At 41.6% G+C, this 17,104-nt stretch overlaps 1 protein-coding gene across 1 annotated transcript; it reads left to right on the forward strand.

Moving 5' to 3' along the window:
* The first annotated feature begins 363 nt into the window (after positions 1-363).
* Positions 364-15,163, forward strand: ift43 (intraflagellar transport 43 homolog (Chlamydomonas)). The gene is made up of 9 exons (XM_074661597.1): positions 364-513; positions 2,464-2,565; positions 5,126-5,196; positions 7,811-7,846; positions 8,663-8,709; positions 13,494-13,566; positions 14,374-14,449; positions 14,565-14,627; positions 14,870-15,163. The coding sequence occupies exons 1-9, from the start codon at positions 415-417 to the stop codon at positions 14,978-14,980; spliced, it is 678 nt and encodes a 225-aa protein (XP_074517698.1). The 5' UTR covers positions 364-414; the 3' UTR covers positions 14,981-15,163.
* The last annotated feature ends 1,941 nt before the right edge of the window (positions 15,164-17,104 follow it).

The raw sequence follows: 17,104 nt of genomic DNA on the forward strand, positions 1-17,104 counted from the left end.
AAAGGAAATTATCATCATATTTAATTAATGATGTCTAATTATCTTTTGATATGTTTAGATACATTTTCTTTTCTTCTGTACTGTTTTTTTTGTATGTATTTCATTGTTTTTATTGGATTGTTTTACTCTGGTTAGGGTTTTCTGCACATTTTGTGTACTTCTTGTTGTTGTTTAACTTTTGTTGTATTTTTAAAATGATGTTAGTTTAGATCTTTCTTCCTTTTTCCTGTTTTTTTCATTGACTGGATATGTGAAAATAAATAAATAAATAAAATTATAGTACATTTGTCATAAATACTTTCTGTAAATCGTAGCTATTGTTATATTGTTTATATCTATTTACTTACTGAGTCTTCACAGAGGGATTCGAACTTTCCCTCTGATTGGCGTTGCCATGGAGAGCGTTGCCATGTGATGCTTGACGACCAGGAAGAGGACGCTGCCCTGGTAGCAACAAGGAGGAGAGAAATGGACGATAACTTTCAGCTGGGAGACACTGGACCGCCTAAAAATGTGAGTGACTCGTCTGAATGCAGTAAGGGGAAAGGGAGGCAGAGGTAACGTTAAGTATGTGCGCTGTAAATGTGAGTTGAGAGCATGTTGTAACGGTGCAGCGAGGCTATAGCTACTTAGCGTCTAAGCTAATGTAAACACCAGTGATAGACAGTCAGTGAATGAGAGCTATTTATCATACCAGCAAAGAGAGAGAGACGATACCATTTACTGCGTTTGAGCAGCAGGAAGGTTTTTCTCCGAGCAGTACGTTATAGATAACTAATGTTAACTAGCTAAGTGGCTAGGCGAAGTTTCCCGACATGCACCGCTCAATGTTTTGAAGATGCTGTGCAGGTTTTCTTTCTCTGACCACACTGGATGTCTGTTTCTCCATCGAAAAACTTCCACAAAACATCCATATTCTGGTGTACCTAATACTGTAATTCAATTGCTATCACAACCTTTCACCATAAAAAGAAGCAATGTAACAGTACCTTATCTTTGAACTTTATTTTTGCTCTGACCAGTGATGGAAATATACTTATTGCAGCTAGATAGATAGATAGATAGATAGAGCGATCGATATATAGATAGATAGATAGATAGAGAGACATAGAGACATAGATAGATAGATAGATAGATAGATAGAGCGATCGATATATAGATAGATAGATAGAGAGATAGATAGAGAGACATAGATAGATAGATAGATAGATAGATAGAGAGACATAGATAGATAGATAGATAGATAGATAGAGAGACATAGATAGATAGATAGATAGAGAGACATAGATAGATAGATAGATAGATATATAGTAACTTTATTGATCCAGAGGGAAATTCAAGTTTCCAGCATTACAGTTCCATAGTGCAAAACATGTTAGCAAAAAGGCAGTAAAAAAGTTAGTAGTGCAAAGTACAAAAACATATACCAGATATAAAAATACAAGGAGATGAAGAAAACTGTTAAAACTGAATATAGTGCAGGGTAACAGCTGTGATACACGACTATTAAAAAAATTGAATGTAGTGCAGAAGAGACTGTTAAAAATGAGTATAGTGCAGGGTAACTCCAGTAGCTTAGTCTATGAAAGTGCACTGTATGCATTATTATCTGTCCTGATAGATAGTATGCTTGAGGGTACATCAACAATGTGTATGAAAAAAAATACAGAGAAACACGCCTTAAATAGTGTGATTAACATTATAAAGTACAGTGCTACAAATCAGAGTGGATATTCAACATTTTATTCATGGACATTTAACACCTCCGTCTACAATTTCCAATTGAAAATAACATTATTAAAGAAGAGGTACATTAACATGTTTCCACTGGCTTTTTTAAGGATTAGTGCACCTCTTCCATGTTGTCCTGCCTTGTTAGCTGTTTCTCCAACCAGAGGTACAGTCTATTGCCCTGAGGGCGCTAAGTTCAACTTCCATACTCGTTTTCTCTCCTTGACCAACATACTGTAAAATGTCCTATTGATCCCACATCAATAAGCACATGGGTTCCACTTACCACAAAGGTAAATTCAGATCCGTCGGTGAGGTACGAGATTATGTGTTATGAAAATTTGAGTTTACAGCACTTGAGAAAACAATTTTCTACAAATGACAGGGGTATCCCAGAAATTCTGCTTATGACTGCTATGCTCCTATCATATGCAAAAAGGAAAAAGGTCATTGTCACATCCACACAATGTGACTTCACAGAACTGGAAATTGTGCAAAATTACGAAGTAAAAGCTTTCTAAGCGCCAAACTTGGTTGGTTTATGAAGGTGGAATAATCTGATCTACTGTATTTTGAAGTCCATCCAGACAACATTTGGTCAGCTCATTAGATGGCTGGCACAGTTAAAGCAAAGTGAAACCCCAAAGTCTTTGGTAGTCGTTGAAAGTACCAGCTTCTGGCTTTATGATATCAAAATTGATTTCCCATTTTAAAATTCTTCACATTTCCCAGGTTGCAAAGTCCGGACGAAGAGCTCGCCTTGCAGCAGACCAATCATCGTTTGAAGATTCTCGTCACGTAAGGAAGTCCTCCACATCTGCTTCAGTGGGAGAGGTATGTGAACGTATGATATAGAGAGTTGGTTGCATGTTATACTATCACCTCACAACAATCTTCATCAATATGCATTTTGGTTTTGTCTCATACATGAATCGCAGGAGGATGACGAGGTAGGTAGCATGAAAACAGCGATAGTGACTTTGCATGGCTTCTGCTGCTCCAGACATCAACTTTATACCATTTACGGTAGTCTTCGTTTCACAAACGCTGTTAAGATGAGTTACCATGATTGTTTGCTTCAGTTCAGCTGGTTGGTTTTGATATCCAGGCCTGTTGAGATTCACCACCTCTCATATTGCGGCACACACAGTAACACCAGCGTGACACACATGGTATAAAGTTTTAATGAAGTGCTCATTTATGCAGAGACATATGAGTTGCCACTTTCCTACTTCGGCGGGTTTTAAAGCATAGACAGTCACTGCTCCAAAAGTGTAGCAGCTCTTCATTTATTGTCCTGTGTGTATTGGATCTGATGCATGAAATGTTTTGAAGTGCTACTTCACACAAGCTCTAAAAACCCTTTTAAACTTCAGAGTTGCAAAGCTTTTTAATTGTTCTCTTGTAAATTGTGTAATTGAAAACAAGCAGATTACATCACTAAAATCCCCATGCATGACTACAAACAATTTTCATAAATCCTCTCCTTATACTGCCTACTGTGTAATGAAACACTTTAAGCCTTAGTAGAAATGTTGTCGTAAAGTTTTCTCAGTGATGTCTGCCTCTTAAAACATGTCGGTGCTAAATTTAGATTAAATACAGGGCAAAAATATATAAGAGAAGTCAAATCAGAAGTGACAGTTGAAAAATAACAAAAAATTTCACTCCGCTATCCTTGGCATTTATGGAATCAGTCACATCTCCTGGATTGGTAAACTGTAAACCAGGCCACATTCCCAAAGCAAAACATTCCAGCGATGCTTTTGCTTTAGGCTCATCTTGCCAAATTAGGCCAACTTCCCTAATGTATGAACCAGTATTCTCGCGCCCTCTCTGACCTGCTGTGCACATGCAATACATTTTTCCAGAGTGTCGTGCGACTGGGTGGGTTTATTTGCAGTCTTCGTTTATCAACCCTGGCCTCTTCTGCCTAAAATACCCAACTGATTGGTCACATTCCTGACATCCTTTTAGACAAAGACTCATTTGCTTTTATGGGCTCGTAGGGTTTGGCCACCACAAGTCCCTCGCCCTGGAGACCATCAGAGACTCCTAAATTAGAAACTACGAGAGCTGAGCTAATTGCCTTAACATCCTTAACTATTTTACTACAACTGTGACGTTCATATTTGGTCATGAAGAATTCCTGGCACATATTTGTTTTGTTTCTCAGGACACTTATGGTCCTCTCTGTTTTTTGTAGAGTGAAATAACTGTCACAGGATGTATTTATTACACTCAGAGACACTTGACCTTACTATCTTGTCTCTCATGAAAATTGTTCATTGTCACAAATACCAAACGTGAAACATCAGAGCATCGTTTGAAGGAATTTTTTCAGTGTTGCTTAAAATGACTCAATTGTCATTATTGTAATCCCCTTTGTTCTTAATAAAGAGACAGTTACTAATTACACAAAGTTGAGGGAGCCTGTTCAGCCTCGGCTCTCTCGATTAATGGTAATATACAGCGGCGCCGAGTGGCTCCCCCTCCCTCTGCCCTGCTTAATGGTGACATTCAGATTTATAAATGGCTTTGGTGAAGGAACCAGCCATGAAAGATTATTTCCTCTTTCATCATAAACGAAAGAAATTCTTCACGAGCACTTTGTCCTCTGCAGACCCAATTTAGTAATGAGAAATGTTGTGCCTTTTTTTTTTCCCTAATTCATTTGTCTAGTGCCCACCCTCGTGCGCTCTGAGGAATTCATTCATTCAAGTGCTGGTCTCAGGGTCCCGGTCTCAGGATCGAGGCGCATACTCGGTTTACTATTTTCAGAATCAAAGAATGAGAGGGAGAGGGTCATTTCTATTTTAGGGTCAGACTTGCAGATCCTGGCAGTTCCCACACTCTGCTCCGTATGTGCTGGAAATGGACGGTATTGAAAACCATAATAATAAACAAAACAATGGAGTGTATATTGCTGTGCTGCACATACGTACCGGGCATGTTATTAACTGTACAAGAGCTTTTTGGTAGCTGGTAACTTAAATATTGGAAAACTTTGGTTTAAATGCTCCCCACATCCTTTAGCAGGACAATTAAACTTGCATTTCATTGTCTTTTACATTTATGCTAAGATAAAGGGTCTGCTTTTTCTGTTGTCGTAGACAAGAGGGTCACCTACTGGCACATTTCCACTTTAAAAACTGATGTTGTACATCACAATATAGCCTATGCACCACTACATCAAACTGGTATTGCTGTAACACATGAGCCCTATAATTATGACAGAACTTAAAGCTATATTTTACACAAACATGATATTTTTGTGCTCTATTTTCCAAGATTAAAGCCTAATAACAGATACAAATCTGATTTAGTTTTCCTATGTGTGAGTGAATACACATTCAATGAAGCTATTTGCTATTAAAGTTCTCTCTTCTTCCAGGGCCCTCCTCCTAAACCGGCCCGGCGGCAGGGTGGCTGGGCAGAAGAAAGCTCCGGGTCTGGTTCTGCCAAGTACGTATCTTCACCTTTTCCTCCGTCTCCCGTGGCCACACTGAAGGCGGGGACCGCGAGCCGTGGTCTGTGCGTTATGTGTTATTAATGAACTCTCATGCTGTTGAATGAGCTTATTTATCAGTGCATATTTGGCACTCAGGCTGTGAATCAACAAGGTTAGAGGGAGTCTGTCTGAGCGGGCAACTCTCCATTTGTCTTCATCTGTGAGCAAGGCGGTAATTGACATGGTTAATGCATCAGCCACAGGAGGGCACTGTTAGTCAGCTAGCCACTTCATCACAGGGGTTCAAGCCACTTAATCACCCCTTACCACCGCAGTCTGCTCTTTACACGGGGAGCACAACATGGAGAATTCATGAAATATTTGGAACAGATGGAAGGTGTTTGCCAAAAGCCTTCGTCTACAACTAACACATCTAAATACTGTACATGACTAAATCAACATGAGACTTTTTATTCTAGTGTGGAACCACCTCTCCTGTTTTCTCCTCCACCTGCCACTATGCTTCTTTTTTCCCAGTCTCAGTGGAGGTGAGAGCATAGCAGATGCATTGAAGTGAACAGGCTGAGTCAATTGTGCTTATTTGCGTAGTTTACTGCACCGTTAGTGCAAGCAGGGAAAACAGCAAACTCAATAGATCTTTCCTTTCTCACAGAAGGTCAGCGTGTCGCTTCTCTGCTTTTTTTGCGTAACCCAGCTTGATTCTCAGTCTCAAAGCGATTGAAATACAGGAGGTGTAAAAGGGGTTTGCGCGCGCATTGATCCTCTCTGAAACAAAGTAAGTAATGGTCCCCCCTGGAACCGGCAAGGACTTTTCCCTTCAATGTCACCCCTCATGCTCAATCACCGCCGCCCTCCTCCCACTAATCCCAGCGCAGAAATCCCGGGATTTGTCGATCTATCACTTCTAATTGACACTAAATGATCTGTCAGTTTATTGATGAACCTTTGAAACCAGGTTGTCACAATATATTTTATCCCTAACAACTTTTTCCAGACAGTTTTACCATGTCTATCGCTTTGCCTTACATGAGTCTTAATCAAGGGGCCTGTAATGTGTCTTAAGTGTCGCCACCCCCGCCCCCCAGACAGGACACAGTCCAAGGGCAGGCAGGTAGGCTCCCTCAGCTCCTCTCTGCCCTGCCTGGTTGGACTCTAGTACCTTCAACACTGTTGGTCTACACAAAAGATAGATAAGACAGCTGAGATTTGAGTAGCTAATCGTCATTCTTTCCTTTTATTTTGGATCTCCCCTTGAAAAAATAAATGATTCATTAATACCATTCCACATTTTCTGATACACATAACAAATACATCATAACTTAAATGTCTGTATGTGTTCAGATTAATGTTGTGTGATGTAAAATGGTATTCCCCGTATCCCCCTAAGACGTGATATTTGTGATATTTTTGAGTTGATGAGTTTGTTTGCCTGAATTGAAATGTTGTCTGCTCTGCTTGTCAAGTCAATTTTATTTATATAACCCAAAGTCCCAAATCAAATTAGCCTTAAAGGCTTTACAGTCCGTATTGCAAACTGTTCAGCAAACTCCCCGCAGAAAAACCCTTTAATAGAAAAAAAGGAAGTAAACTCCAGAAGAGCGAGGGATCCCTTGTATGGTGAGCAAAAAGTAGGGATTGGAGGTACTAATTTGAATGTGATTTATTTGCCATGCTTGTTAGCAGTGTGTTTGTCTATATAGTGATGTCTCTACTGCTTCATTGTTTTAGGAGCCCCTGAACACTGACATCAGTGTGCAGTGTATTTAATCCCAACGCTGGTGCTTACGTATTATGATATGCACCTCTTTTATTATTATTATAATTTTTTTGGATACATGTATATTTATATATGTATCTAAAAGTATGAATTTATTTAATATCAATTAATACCGCGTGTCTGCAATCTTGATTTTTGTCGGTATGAAAGGATAAAAATGACAGTAAGGAAAAGACTGTTTCAATACTGGATGTGTTACTTTTAACACCAGTAGGGGGCACTACTCAACCAGGAGAACTAGCAAAAACATTTTGCATCATGAAAAAGAAATTAAAACCTCTTATACACATTTTTAGGCTACAAATTAAAACACACCAAAACTTACACTGCTTTTATTTATTTCTTATGATATATGATGGTTGATATGGTGAAGTACTTGTTAGGTAATAATATTGTTTTTCTTTGATGTCTGGTGTGATTGCTACCTTTCTTAAAAAAGATAGTGAATGCTAAAAATACCGCGTTGGGCCAGAGAAGTGTCAAAACACAGTATGTTGGTGTCTGGCATGCTCTGTTCAAGCTGAGCTGTGTAAATGGAGAGAAGTCTGAAAATAGCTGCATGATCCAGCAGGAGACGAGGCTGAGGAAACGGAGAGGAGAGGAGAAGACACAACTATGTGTCTGATATAGCGGAATTACTATCATTAGATACAGATGGAGAGGATGTATCCATCAAAAATACCTCTAAGGACTGTGCCGGGAATAAGAATAACATATATTTCTATGAGTTTTGTGCTTCCAATTATTTTGAAGGAAGGAAAAATGTAATCTAACAAGTGTGTTATTTAATTATTTGTCTAACATTTGTTTTTTTTTCTGCTCTCTTACAGATCGTCAAGAAGACCTGCAGCTGAAGACCTGGAAGAGTAAGTTCACTCGGCCACTACATCCTCATTGTACTCCTGCAGTTGAATTCAATGCCAGTTCCATCTTTGTGTGTATGGATGAAAATAGGTCAGTTTAAATGTTTGTTCCCTTTGCAGTAAAGTGGGAATAGCGCTGTACTTTCAGATTGTCCTTGGTTGCAACTAATCCTTGCCTTCCAAGAACAATCACTTAACATGATTAAAAAACAGCGTGACTGAGTTGTCATCACTTTTATTGCTGTTAGGAGCCAAGTTTTCCTGTTATTCTATCTTTTTTCCCCCTTCACCCTCCCTCACATCATTCTGTGACTAGAATAGACATCATGAGGGGAGGCAGGTAGAGGACGAAGTCGTCTGTGTTTTACTCATCATCGCAGTTGGAGCCCGGTGCCTGAATGGCTGTAGTGAGACAGAAGGCTTTGTGTGTAAAGTTGTTACCCGGCAGAAAAATCCCTTATGTTGTGCTTCTGTCACAACTGTCTTGTCTCAGTAATACTTATTCAGAGTGCTGCTCCTGCTGGGTTTTGTTTTTTTTAATCCTTGAGGTGATCTTGTCTAAAGGCTGGCAGGCTGGTCACCCAGACAGCACAGCCGCGTCTCATAGCACCATCTTTTGGCAAAGACTGCTGTTCAGAAGTCCAGTCACTGTAGCAGACTGAGCAAGTGTCGTGACTACCACGAGAGAAAGACAAGACAAAAAACAGGCCCATCATCAAAGCAAAGTAGCTCTCACTTGCTCCCTGTGATGACCTCACTGTCGGGCTGCATTTTGAAAGCATGAAAAAGTTCATACTCTCGCACTTCCTGTTTTTACAGCCGCCGCCTGCGACCACAAACTCCCCAGGGATCAGATGATGAAGGAGGTAAGAGCACCCTCACTATCCCCCACTCTGTGTCTCTCCTCACGGGCAAAGAGGAGCCCTCCGGTGCCTCCCCGGCACATTCATCCTCTGGAAGTAGAGCAGATAAGCAGGCAGTCAGATCATCGCTTTTCACTGATGCTCACACCATATTTCTCCTTGAAGAATTCTTCCGCTGTGTTCCTCCTTTTGACCAGTGCGTGACACCGTATAGGCATGGTGATTTTGATGAAAACGACAAGTGAATATCCTCAATGATTAAGTTTAGAACTAATCGGTGATGGCAGGATTTAAGTGTTTCCCTCAACACCTGCTGTAGAGCGACACAGTTGGTCACAAACACCCACATATGCACACACACGTGTCAGGCAGGTGCTGTTGAATACAGATCTAGCGGTAACCGAGTCACCTGAGGGCCCAACTCTGTGCACCACAAACAATGTCAGGACTGAGGGGGGAAATTTCAGCTAAACCCTGCCTAGAATAATTGTTCTATTTTGCGGCGCAAGGCAGCTGGGGAAATAGGGTAAAATTGCCTTAGTAGAAATAGGTTAGCAGCATGAAATGCTCAGTTGACAACACTGAAGGACTTACACACTCAGTATCTCAGGTAGCATTGAGTAGTGCCATTTATGAACAAATAAACAAATGCTATATTGTTCAAACCGTTTTATTCACTGTCAGCTAACGCTGTTTAAAAATGTCCATCATCATGTTTCTAAATTCAGAGTATTGCAATACTAGGGCTGTCAAAGTTAACGGGCAAATTAATTTTAACGCCACTAATGTCTTTAACGCAACTTGCAATTTTTAGGTTGTAGCGGGCTCAAAAGCTAAAGTGAAGATCCTGGCATCATATGAAACTAGAAAAAACCTAAAGAATCCATTGGTACCAACCATGTCAACTAGCGTGTCGGGAAGCTGGTTAAACAACGCTCCAAATTTACGTTAAATTTTGGCGAGGAAAAGGGGTCCCTTGACCTCTGACCTCAAGATATGTGAATGAAAATGGGTTCTATGGGTACCCACGAGTCTCCCCTTTACAGACATGCCCACTTTATGATAATCACATGCAGTTTGGGGATAAAAAAACTATGCAATTTTTTGCATGCAGTATAAATGTGTTATTTTCTCCTATTCTAAAACGGTGTGTTTGAATATTTCTAAGTCATAGTCAATCAGCACACTGACAGCTGTTGTTGCCTGTTGGGCTTGAGTTTGCCATGTTTTAATTTGAGCATATTTTATTTGCTAAATGCAGTACCTGTGAGGGTTTCTGGACAGTATTTGTCATTGTTTTGTGTTTTTAATTGATTACCAATAATAAATATATACATACATTTGCATAAAAAAAGCATATTTGCTCACTCACATGTTGATAAGAGTATTAAATACTTGACAAATCTCCATTTAAGGTACATTTTGAACAGATAAAAAATGTGCAATTAATTTGCGATTAATCGCGATTAACTATGGACAGTAATGCGATTAATTGCGATTGACAGCCCTGTGCAATACACAATATCAATAATTAGAATAGGAATGAAAAATAATTTATATAACTCAAAACAAAGCTACAAATATGTTATGAATTCCAAAATGAAAAATATATTTGTTTACCTCATTCAGTCAAATGTCTTTTTAGTGGTTTATTTTTTTTATTACTTTATAATATATAAATCATTTTCTCATGACAACTGTGAGCGATGATTAAAAGGTTTGTCCAATTATTGAAATAGGGAGATTTAGTGAACAATAATAATTAATTACCACTCCTAATATAAATGGTGCAATATCACCCGTCAATATTGCATTTTATTTACATTTCAGAGTCTTACTTGGTAGTGCTTTTTGTTGCAAATTACCATTTTAAAAAGTATTATATTACATTATAAAACTCTCAAATGAAATTCATATGCATCGATAAATCACAATGAATTGCACACATGAACCGCAGGCTTTAAGGTACCGTAAACATTTTAAAATACTGTGCGTCTCTATTACATTTAATGTACACACACCCATATTGTCTGTCGCTGTCTAGTATGCTCTGGCTCAAACGGTCAGTTAATTGAAGAGTTCAGAGGTTTGGTTCTCTAGCAGTTAATGCCGCCGGAAAGATTATTACTCTGTGGAGGGAGACCTCTTAATACAGAGCTGGAGGCAGGGGCATTGGAAATTACAGTGCTGAGGGTTAGTGAGATAGCCCCTGCGATCTTGATTATGTCCCCTACCCTTATCCCTTATGTCCACTGGCTACAAGCACAGAGAGAAAGAGAGAGAGAGAAGGCTAGCCCAGTCCCCTGCTCCCATCTTCCCATCAGCTGCCCCCACAGCCTCCTGCTGGTCACTTAAAATAGCACCAGTATTGCAAAAACACTCATCTGCTTCTGTCTCACTCTTAGCCAGTGATGTGTTGAATAAGCCTTTCAAATGGATTCTGTACCTACAGTAGGTAATCATTTGACTGGACCCCTGCATAGATTATAGGAGCCCAGGTGATATGGAGAGACGTCCTGTTCTCCAAAGTCGCTGACTGGCGTGTGCCTGCCGGGAGTATGCTTACATTCACAGCAAATTATCCCCGTTTGATATTTACATGCTTCAGAGAGGAAGCCGCACGTGGCCTGCTCGCTGCCAGACAAAAGCCACCTTGATACATGTCCAGCCGAGGGAAGGAAGCGAGTGTAGGTAATGTGTGCCGCGCCGAGGAGAGAGAGCTCCTCCTGATGGAGCTGCCCTTTGCGTCAGAAGAAAAACGCTGCCTTGTTTGCGGCTGCTTTGATGCCCCGCTTGACCTCCAGTAATGGGTTGAATTTGAAGCTCATTTAAAAATGTTGTTCCTTCTTTCACTTAATAATAGACTTTGCATATAGACAACATATGCCTCTGTGCTTCACATTGAACTCTCACAGAGTGTGTTAATAGTGCATTACTGGCTGAAATGAGAAAGCGTGTGTGTGGACAGAGAGACAACCCAGGAAGCTGTTTGCAAAGAGCCGGACGGCAAGGCTTTTTGATGTCATTGCACTAAGACCATTAAATTTGATTGGGGGTCCAGGGGGGACGGATTCTGCTGAACGCTGTGCTTTGTAAATGAGAGGACAAAGTGTCACCGGGGCCTCATGAATATGAAATACCCGCGCCCGCATTTATTTGGATATCAGAAACACAGATGAATCTTGTCAGCGGCTAAACGAGCGTGGCATTTTTAATTTGGTTTAATTAAAAAAAGAGAAAGAAATAAGTTATCAGAGGATGAGCTTTTGTTATCTGCTGGAAGTTGATAGGGAAGGTTTTGACCATGTTGTTTTCTGAGAGATATGTTCTGAATCAAAAATAATTTCTCCTCGTCCTCAACAGTTCATAACTTTTATTGAGACCTGAAATGTAGTGTTCCATGAAAGATCGATGTTTCTCCAACTCAAAGTTTATTTTCAGGAGTTATTTTGAAGGGAATGGTGACATAGATGCCAAGATATTTCCTCACATCAGATGCACACTTCCATCTCCTCACCTCTATTTAGCTCCTCTATTGACTTTCCCCTCAGGGCGCAGTACTGTGGTTAGAGATTACTGACAACCCTCCTCGTGCAGTCCAGCTCTCTCTTTTTCTTCTCTCAGTATCTTTCTGTTCCTCTCTCTCTTTTGCTTTCTCTCTCTCTCTCTCTCTCTCTCTCTCTCTTTCTCTCTCTCTGTCTCTCTCTCTGTCAACGCTCAGCTGTCGAGCTAATAAGGATGTGCAGTCTGCTGCCCCCCCCAGAAAATATGGTTCAGGAAATCCACATCACACCCAAAGTTAACACATTTGCTGTAAGGGCAGATGGAAAGCCGGTAAAGTTTTTTGGCAACTGTCTGTACGGCACAAAAATGTATATTACTGACATCATAAAAGTTAAAAAAAAGGACAATTTCTCCTCATTGATGGGTTGTGTAAACGTTTTTAGCTGTATTGTAACCTTTAGATGATAAATGTCATCAAACAATAATGGACTTATTATGAAAGTCTTTGAACACATTTCAATCAGTCTCTTTATTCATTATTAACTATATTCATCTAGTCTTTTAACGTACAGTACATCCCTTATTATGCCTCTTTTATTTCCCCGCTCCAACAAATGTCCATCTGAAAAATGCTGTGAAAGTTTACCCTGTCCTTCTTGGGAGTGGAGCCATCCTCTGTCCTGTTGCGTTTTGCCAATTAAAGTGGGTTCCCACTGTTTGAGCAGCGGGTTGGCGGCTCCTGGCACCGCAGCCCCTGCCAGGCCGCACTGTGACTTCCGACCCCACACAGATGGGCCCGCAAGCAAATACTCTTGCACATGGCTGGATGCCGCCCCAGTCGGAGTGGCAGAGTGGACATGGAGGTCGGCCTACCGGCCACTGCGGGTCCTAGGGGTGGGCGGCGCTGACAGGGCCCAAATGCTAAGGTAGCAGGGGGTGCTTTCTGGGGAGCCCCTGGCCAGCGCCCCTCTCACAGCAGGAAGAGCTGCCGCCTCGCCTCCTGAATATTCATGGCCGCATGGCTATTGTGACAGGGCAGCTCTTATGAGGATGTAACTAGAGAGAGGGAGGGGAGGAAGTGCCACACAGACACGGTCGCACATACACATATTCACACAGAAATGTGCATTTCTAGCAGCCGTACACAGGGGATTTACTGTATTTTTCATAAATGATTCTGTCGTTTGGCTGCCAATCAGATTTTCTAAAAATTTTCCTCACACTTTTTAAAATGTTATCAAGTCATTTGTAAAATGTTGTGGTCTCTGTTTTTTGGTTTTCAGATATTCCAGTGATTCCCGACCTCGAAGAAGTACAGGAAGAAGATCTCACCATGCAAATTGCAGCTCCACCAAGGTACGGTATTGACGCCTTAAACTAATTAGAAGTTCATCCTTATCGCTCAGGATTTATACACACACACACACACACACACACACACACACACACACACACACACACACACACACACACACACACACAGCGTGTCCCCAGACGGACCCGTGTATGACAGTTAACCTCTGTCCGTGCACAGGACACTAGATCAGTAGCCTGCTCCGGTGACTTTGATGGTTACCTGTCCTCCACTCGTGCCATTGCAGAGTGTCTTGCTTTATTGGGCTGAAATGGAGAAATAACAGTTGGGTGTGATTTATGCAACTCCGTTACCAGGGTCCCTACTAACCGGGCCCTTTGATTTACAGGGCAGTGAGAGACACGCCGACATGTGTCGAATATGTAGCAAGGCTATGACAGCGGTGGAGGTTATTAGGCTGGGGCTTGCTCTCTGTGCGAGATAATATCCACATTGAACTCATTGCGGGGGCAATGTAGCGTGTAATGTGCAGTAAGTAGGACTGGCATGCACTGCTAGGCCCCGGCCACTTTGAGAGCCCCCCCACTTAATTCCAACCCACAGATAAGCAGCTGGGTTTCAATTTGAAGCGTTTACCACTTGGCAACCATCTCCTGCTCTCTGTGGTCTTTGCTTCAAATCTTGGAGCTTCATTGTGCACAAACTTCAAACTTCTACAAAGCTACTTCTTAGTCTTGGTTTGCATGTGGCGTGAAAGGATGGCTTCTGTTTTTCTGCGACATGTTGTCCTGATTGAAATACAAGTCTGTTAGTGTATCAGATGCCTATTCTGACTCTCTGTCTGTTAGCATCCAGGTGAACCGGGTAATGACCTACAGAGATCTGGACAATGATCTGAAGTATTATTCTGCGTTCCAGACCTTAGTAAGTCAAGGACGATTTCTTTTTATATTTTCGTCAAGGTGGTCCATTTCATTTTGCAACCAACATCAGCTCTGTTTGTGCAAGCTAAGTGAATTTCACTGTGATCTTTCCGCAGGATGGAGAGATTGACTTGAAGCTCCTCACCAAGGTTTTAGCGCCGGAGCAGGAGGTGAAAGAGGTGAGTGAGTTTTTAGTAAATATAGCTTGTGAGCTCCCAGCGAATGCCCGTCCAGCTGTTTCTGGAGCACCAGGGGAGGTTGCCACTCCGTCTCCCAGGTAATCAAGATTTATGATGTGTACATTAACACCCTCTGCTCTCCTTCCCCCATTCTCCTCTCTTTGCTCCCTCTGTTCCCCGTGCTCTCTTTCTTGGTATTTCTCCCTCTAATTCTTCTCTTCTCCCCCCAATCTGCTCTGCAGGATGATGTGAGCTGGGACTGGGATCATCTGTTTACAGAGGTGTCCTCAGAGCTGCTGATGGAATGGGATCAAGGAGAGAGTGAGGAGCAGGCCGCGCTGCCTGTAACATGAGGACGAGGTGTGGACTGGGACTTTAAATGGCTCCAGTGGGAACTGGGTGAATGTCCATTACACAGAAGGGCCAGTGACTTTGGTTATAGTAACTTTAATTACTGTTTGTTATCCAGAATTTATATTTTGTAAAGTGTATATACTTGTATTTCCTAAATAAAGTGCACTGTGCAGTGAACAGAGCAGTGTTGTCTTACCTCGTCTTTGTTTAGCTTTTTGGAATTTCACCCTTTTTTGTTTGTTAGCTTCTAACTTAAAGAGCCCAAAGGCAAACTGATTTTGTTTGAAAAGCTCCTCTGAAAAAAGCTGTCACAGATAAAAAATGCCCTCCCTGTACTGCCAGCATTATCAACACCCTCATACAAGTCCAAGGTTGATAATCAGCTAAGCTGAAATCCAGTTGATTGTGTTCAAATTAACATTCCTCATTAAAGCCTACAACCTTATTGTTATTGACTGTGCCATTGACTTTATCTTCCAGGTCTTCGATAGGAGCAACCCCTTCTTCACTATTATCTCAAATGCATTGAACGAAGTTCCTATTGACACCTGGGGGATTAGCATACATTATACGTTTTACTGGATAAAGAGGAATGGATGTAAGTCGGAAACAAGACAGCAGCTGGTGTCAGGTGTGTGTTTTTTAAAGTGAAATAACACAACAATGGAATAACACTGAATATCGAGCCAACAAAACAGGTCACACAGGACAGAATACACATGTTTTCAGCTCTGAATTTAAATCAACATTGGCTCTGACACTGACACACAGAATCTGATATGATTTACGTTGTATACCACGTCTTCAACATGTGCCGGTCGTGTGTATCAGCATTCAGTTTTGTCTTTGGTTCATGTGTGTGAATATAAATGCAGGCCTCCAAAGTCAGGCCAGGTCTATTAGAGAAACAGCTGTAACATTTACAGATTGTGATTAGGTTTATTTCTGAGGCAGACAGCGGTCTCATGACATTTGGTGATGCACAGCAAAGTCCTCAAGGACACATAATCTATGCATCTAACAGCTCAATCACTGCCCATCACAAATAGATCCAGGTTTTTTTCATTTGGTGGGGCCTTGAATCAACTTCATCAAGTGTAATACCTCAGGACGAAGCTATCACACGGGATATTTGTGCTCGGAATATTTGTGTGTGTGGCAGAATATTTGAGCTGAGTGCTCAGACGCAGTGAGTGATCTCTGTTTCTCTATCAGACATACAAACGCACACTTTTTTTTACCGCCTCCACAATTGGCTTATTTAGCCAGACTTAATGAATTCTGCCCATATGCCCCGAGCAGCTGCTATGTTGCCCCTTCCTCCCGCCCCCGCCGAGCTGCGAAGTGCCCATCCATGTAGAGACAACCTCTAGCTGTCTCTCTGGAGAAGGCTAAGCCTGCCACTCCTCTGCTGGCAGCCGGCCGGTGCTGTCTGAGGTGGACTGCGGACGGGCCGAGGACTCAGATTAGGGCCCAGTGATCACGGGTTGTGGCCGGCCTCAAATGATTGGCCCGAGCATCGGTGGATCAGAGAGGGGATTAGAGAAAGAGAGAGACGCTGTTTGGCATATGCTTGCATCCAGCTTCTCAAAGTGACCTCTCTCTACTCCCTCATCCTGCCGCTCTCTTCTCCTTTATTCTCTCCGCGTCTCCCAGTGCATACAGTATATATCCTGATGCTGCAGCGAGGCTCGCGATGACCTCTCACTGTCTGGGTGCAGTGAATTCAATCACGTCAAAACAGCTACAATATGTACATTATTTCTAGTGAAGAAGACAGTTGTGTTCTCAGAGAGCTTTTTGGTTATGGCGGTAGCTTTCAGATGAACATGGTGTCACCGGGAGGTGAGCTGAGTCCGAGGCCACGTTGATGCTGTGTATATCAGATCAGACGATACAGGCCTCGCATGGGTTTAGGGTGTAATTTGTTTTTCCTTGACATTTTTCTATTAAAATAATGGAGCCATTACTGCTGTAAAAATCCATGTTGCCCCACTGCATGCTTCTGTAATCCGATATTTCATTCAAAATGTTCCTGTAATGACACAGTGTTTAAAATCCTTTGATTTGAAGGCACACCGTGGCTCACCAAATCTCAGAGTTTATGTAGGAAAATAAGTTTT

The sequence above is a fragment of the Sebastes fasciatus genome, chromosome 15, assembly GCF_043250625.1.
Source record: "Sebastes fasciatus isolate fSebFas1 chromosome 15, fSebFas1.pri, whole genome shotgun sequence".
NCBI classification, from domain to species: domain Eukaryota; kingdom Metazoa; phylum Chordata; class Actinopteri; order Perciformes; family Sebastidae; genus Sebastes; species Sebastes fasciatus.

Excerpts from the sequence above, each read along its gene's own strand:
- ift43 (XM_074661597.1), top strand. The coding sequence starts at position 415 with ATGCTTGACGACCAGGAAGAGGACGCTGCCCTGGTAGCAACAAGGAGG. Across the intron at positions 2,566-5,125 it reads CATCTGCTTCAGTGGGAGAG|GGCCCTCCTCCTAAACCGGC; the intron begins GTATGTGAACGT and ends CTCTTCTTCCAG. Across the intron at positions 13,567-14,373 it reads CAAATTGCAGCTCCACCAAG|CATCCAGGTGAACCGGGTAA; the intron begins GTACGGTATTGA and ends TCTGTCTGTTAG.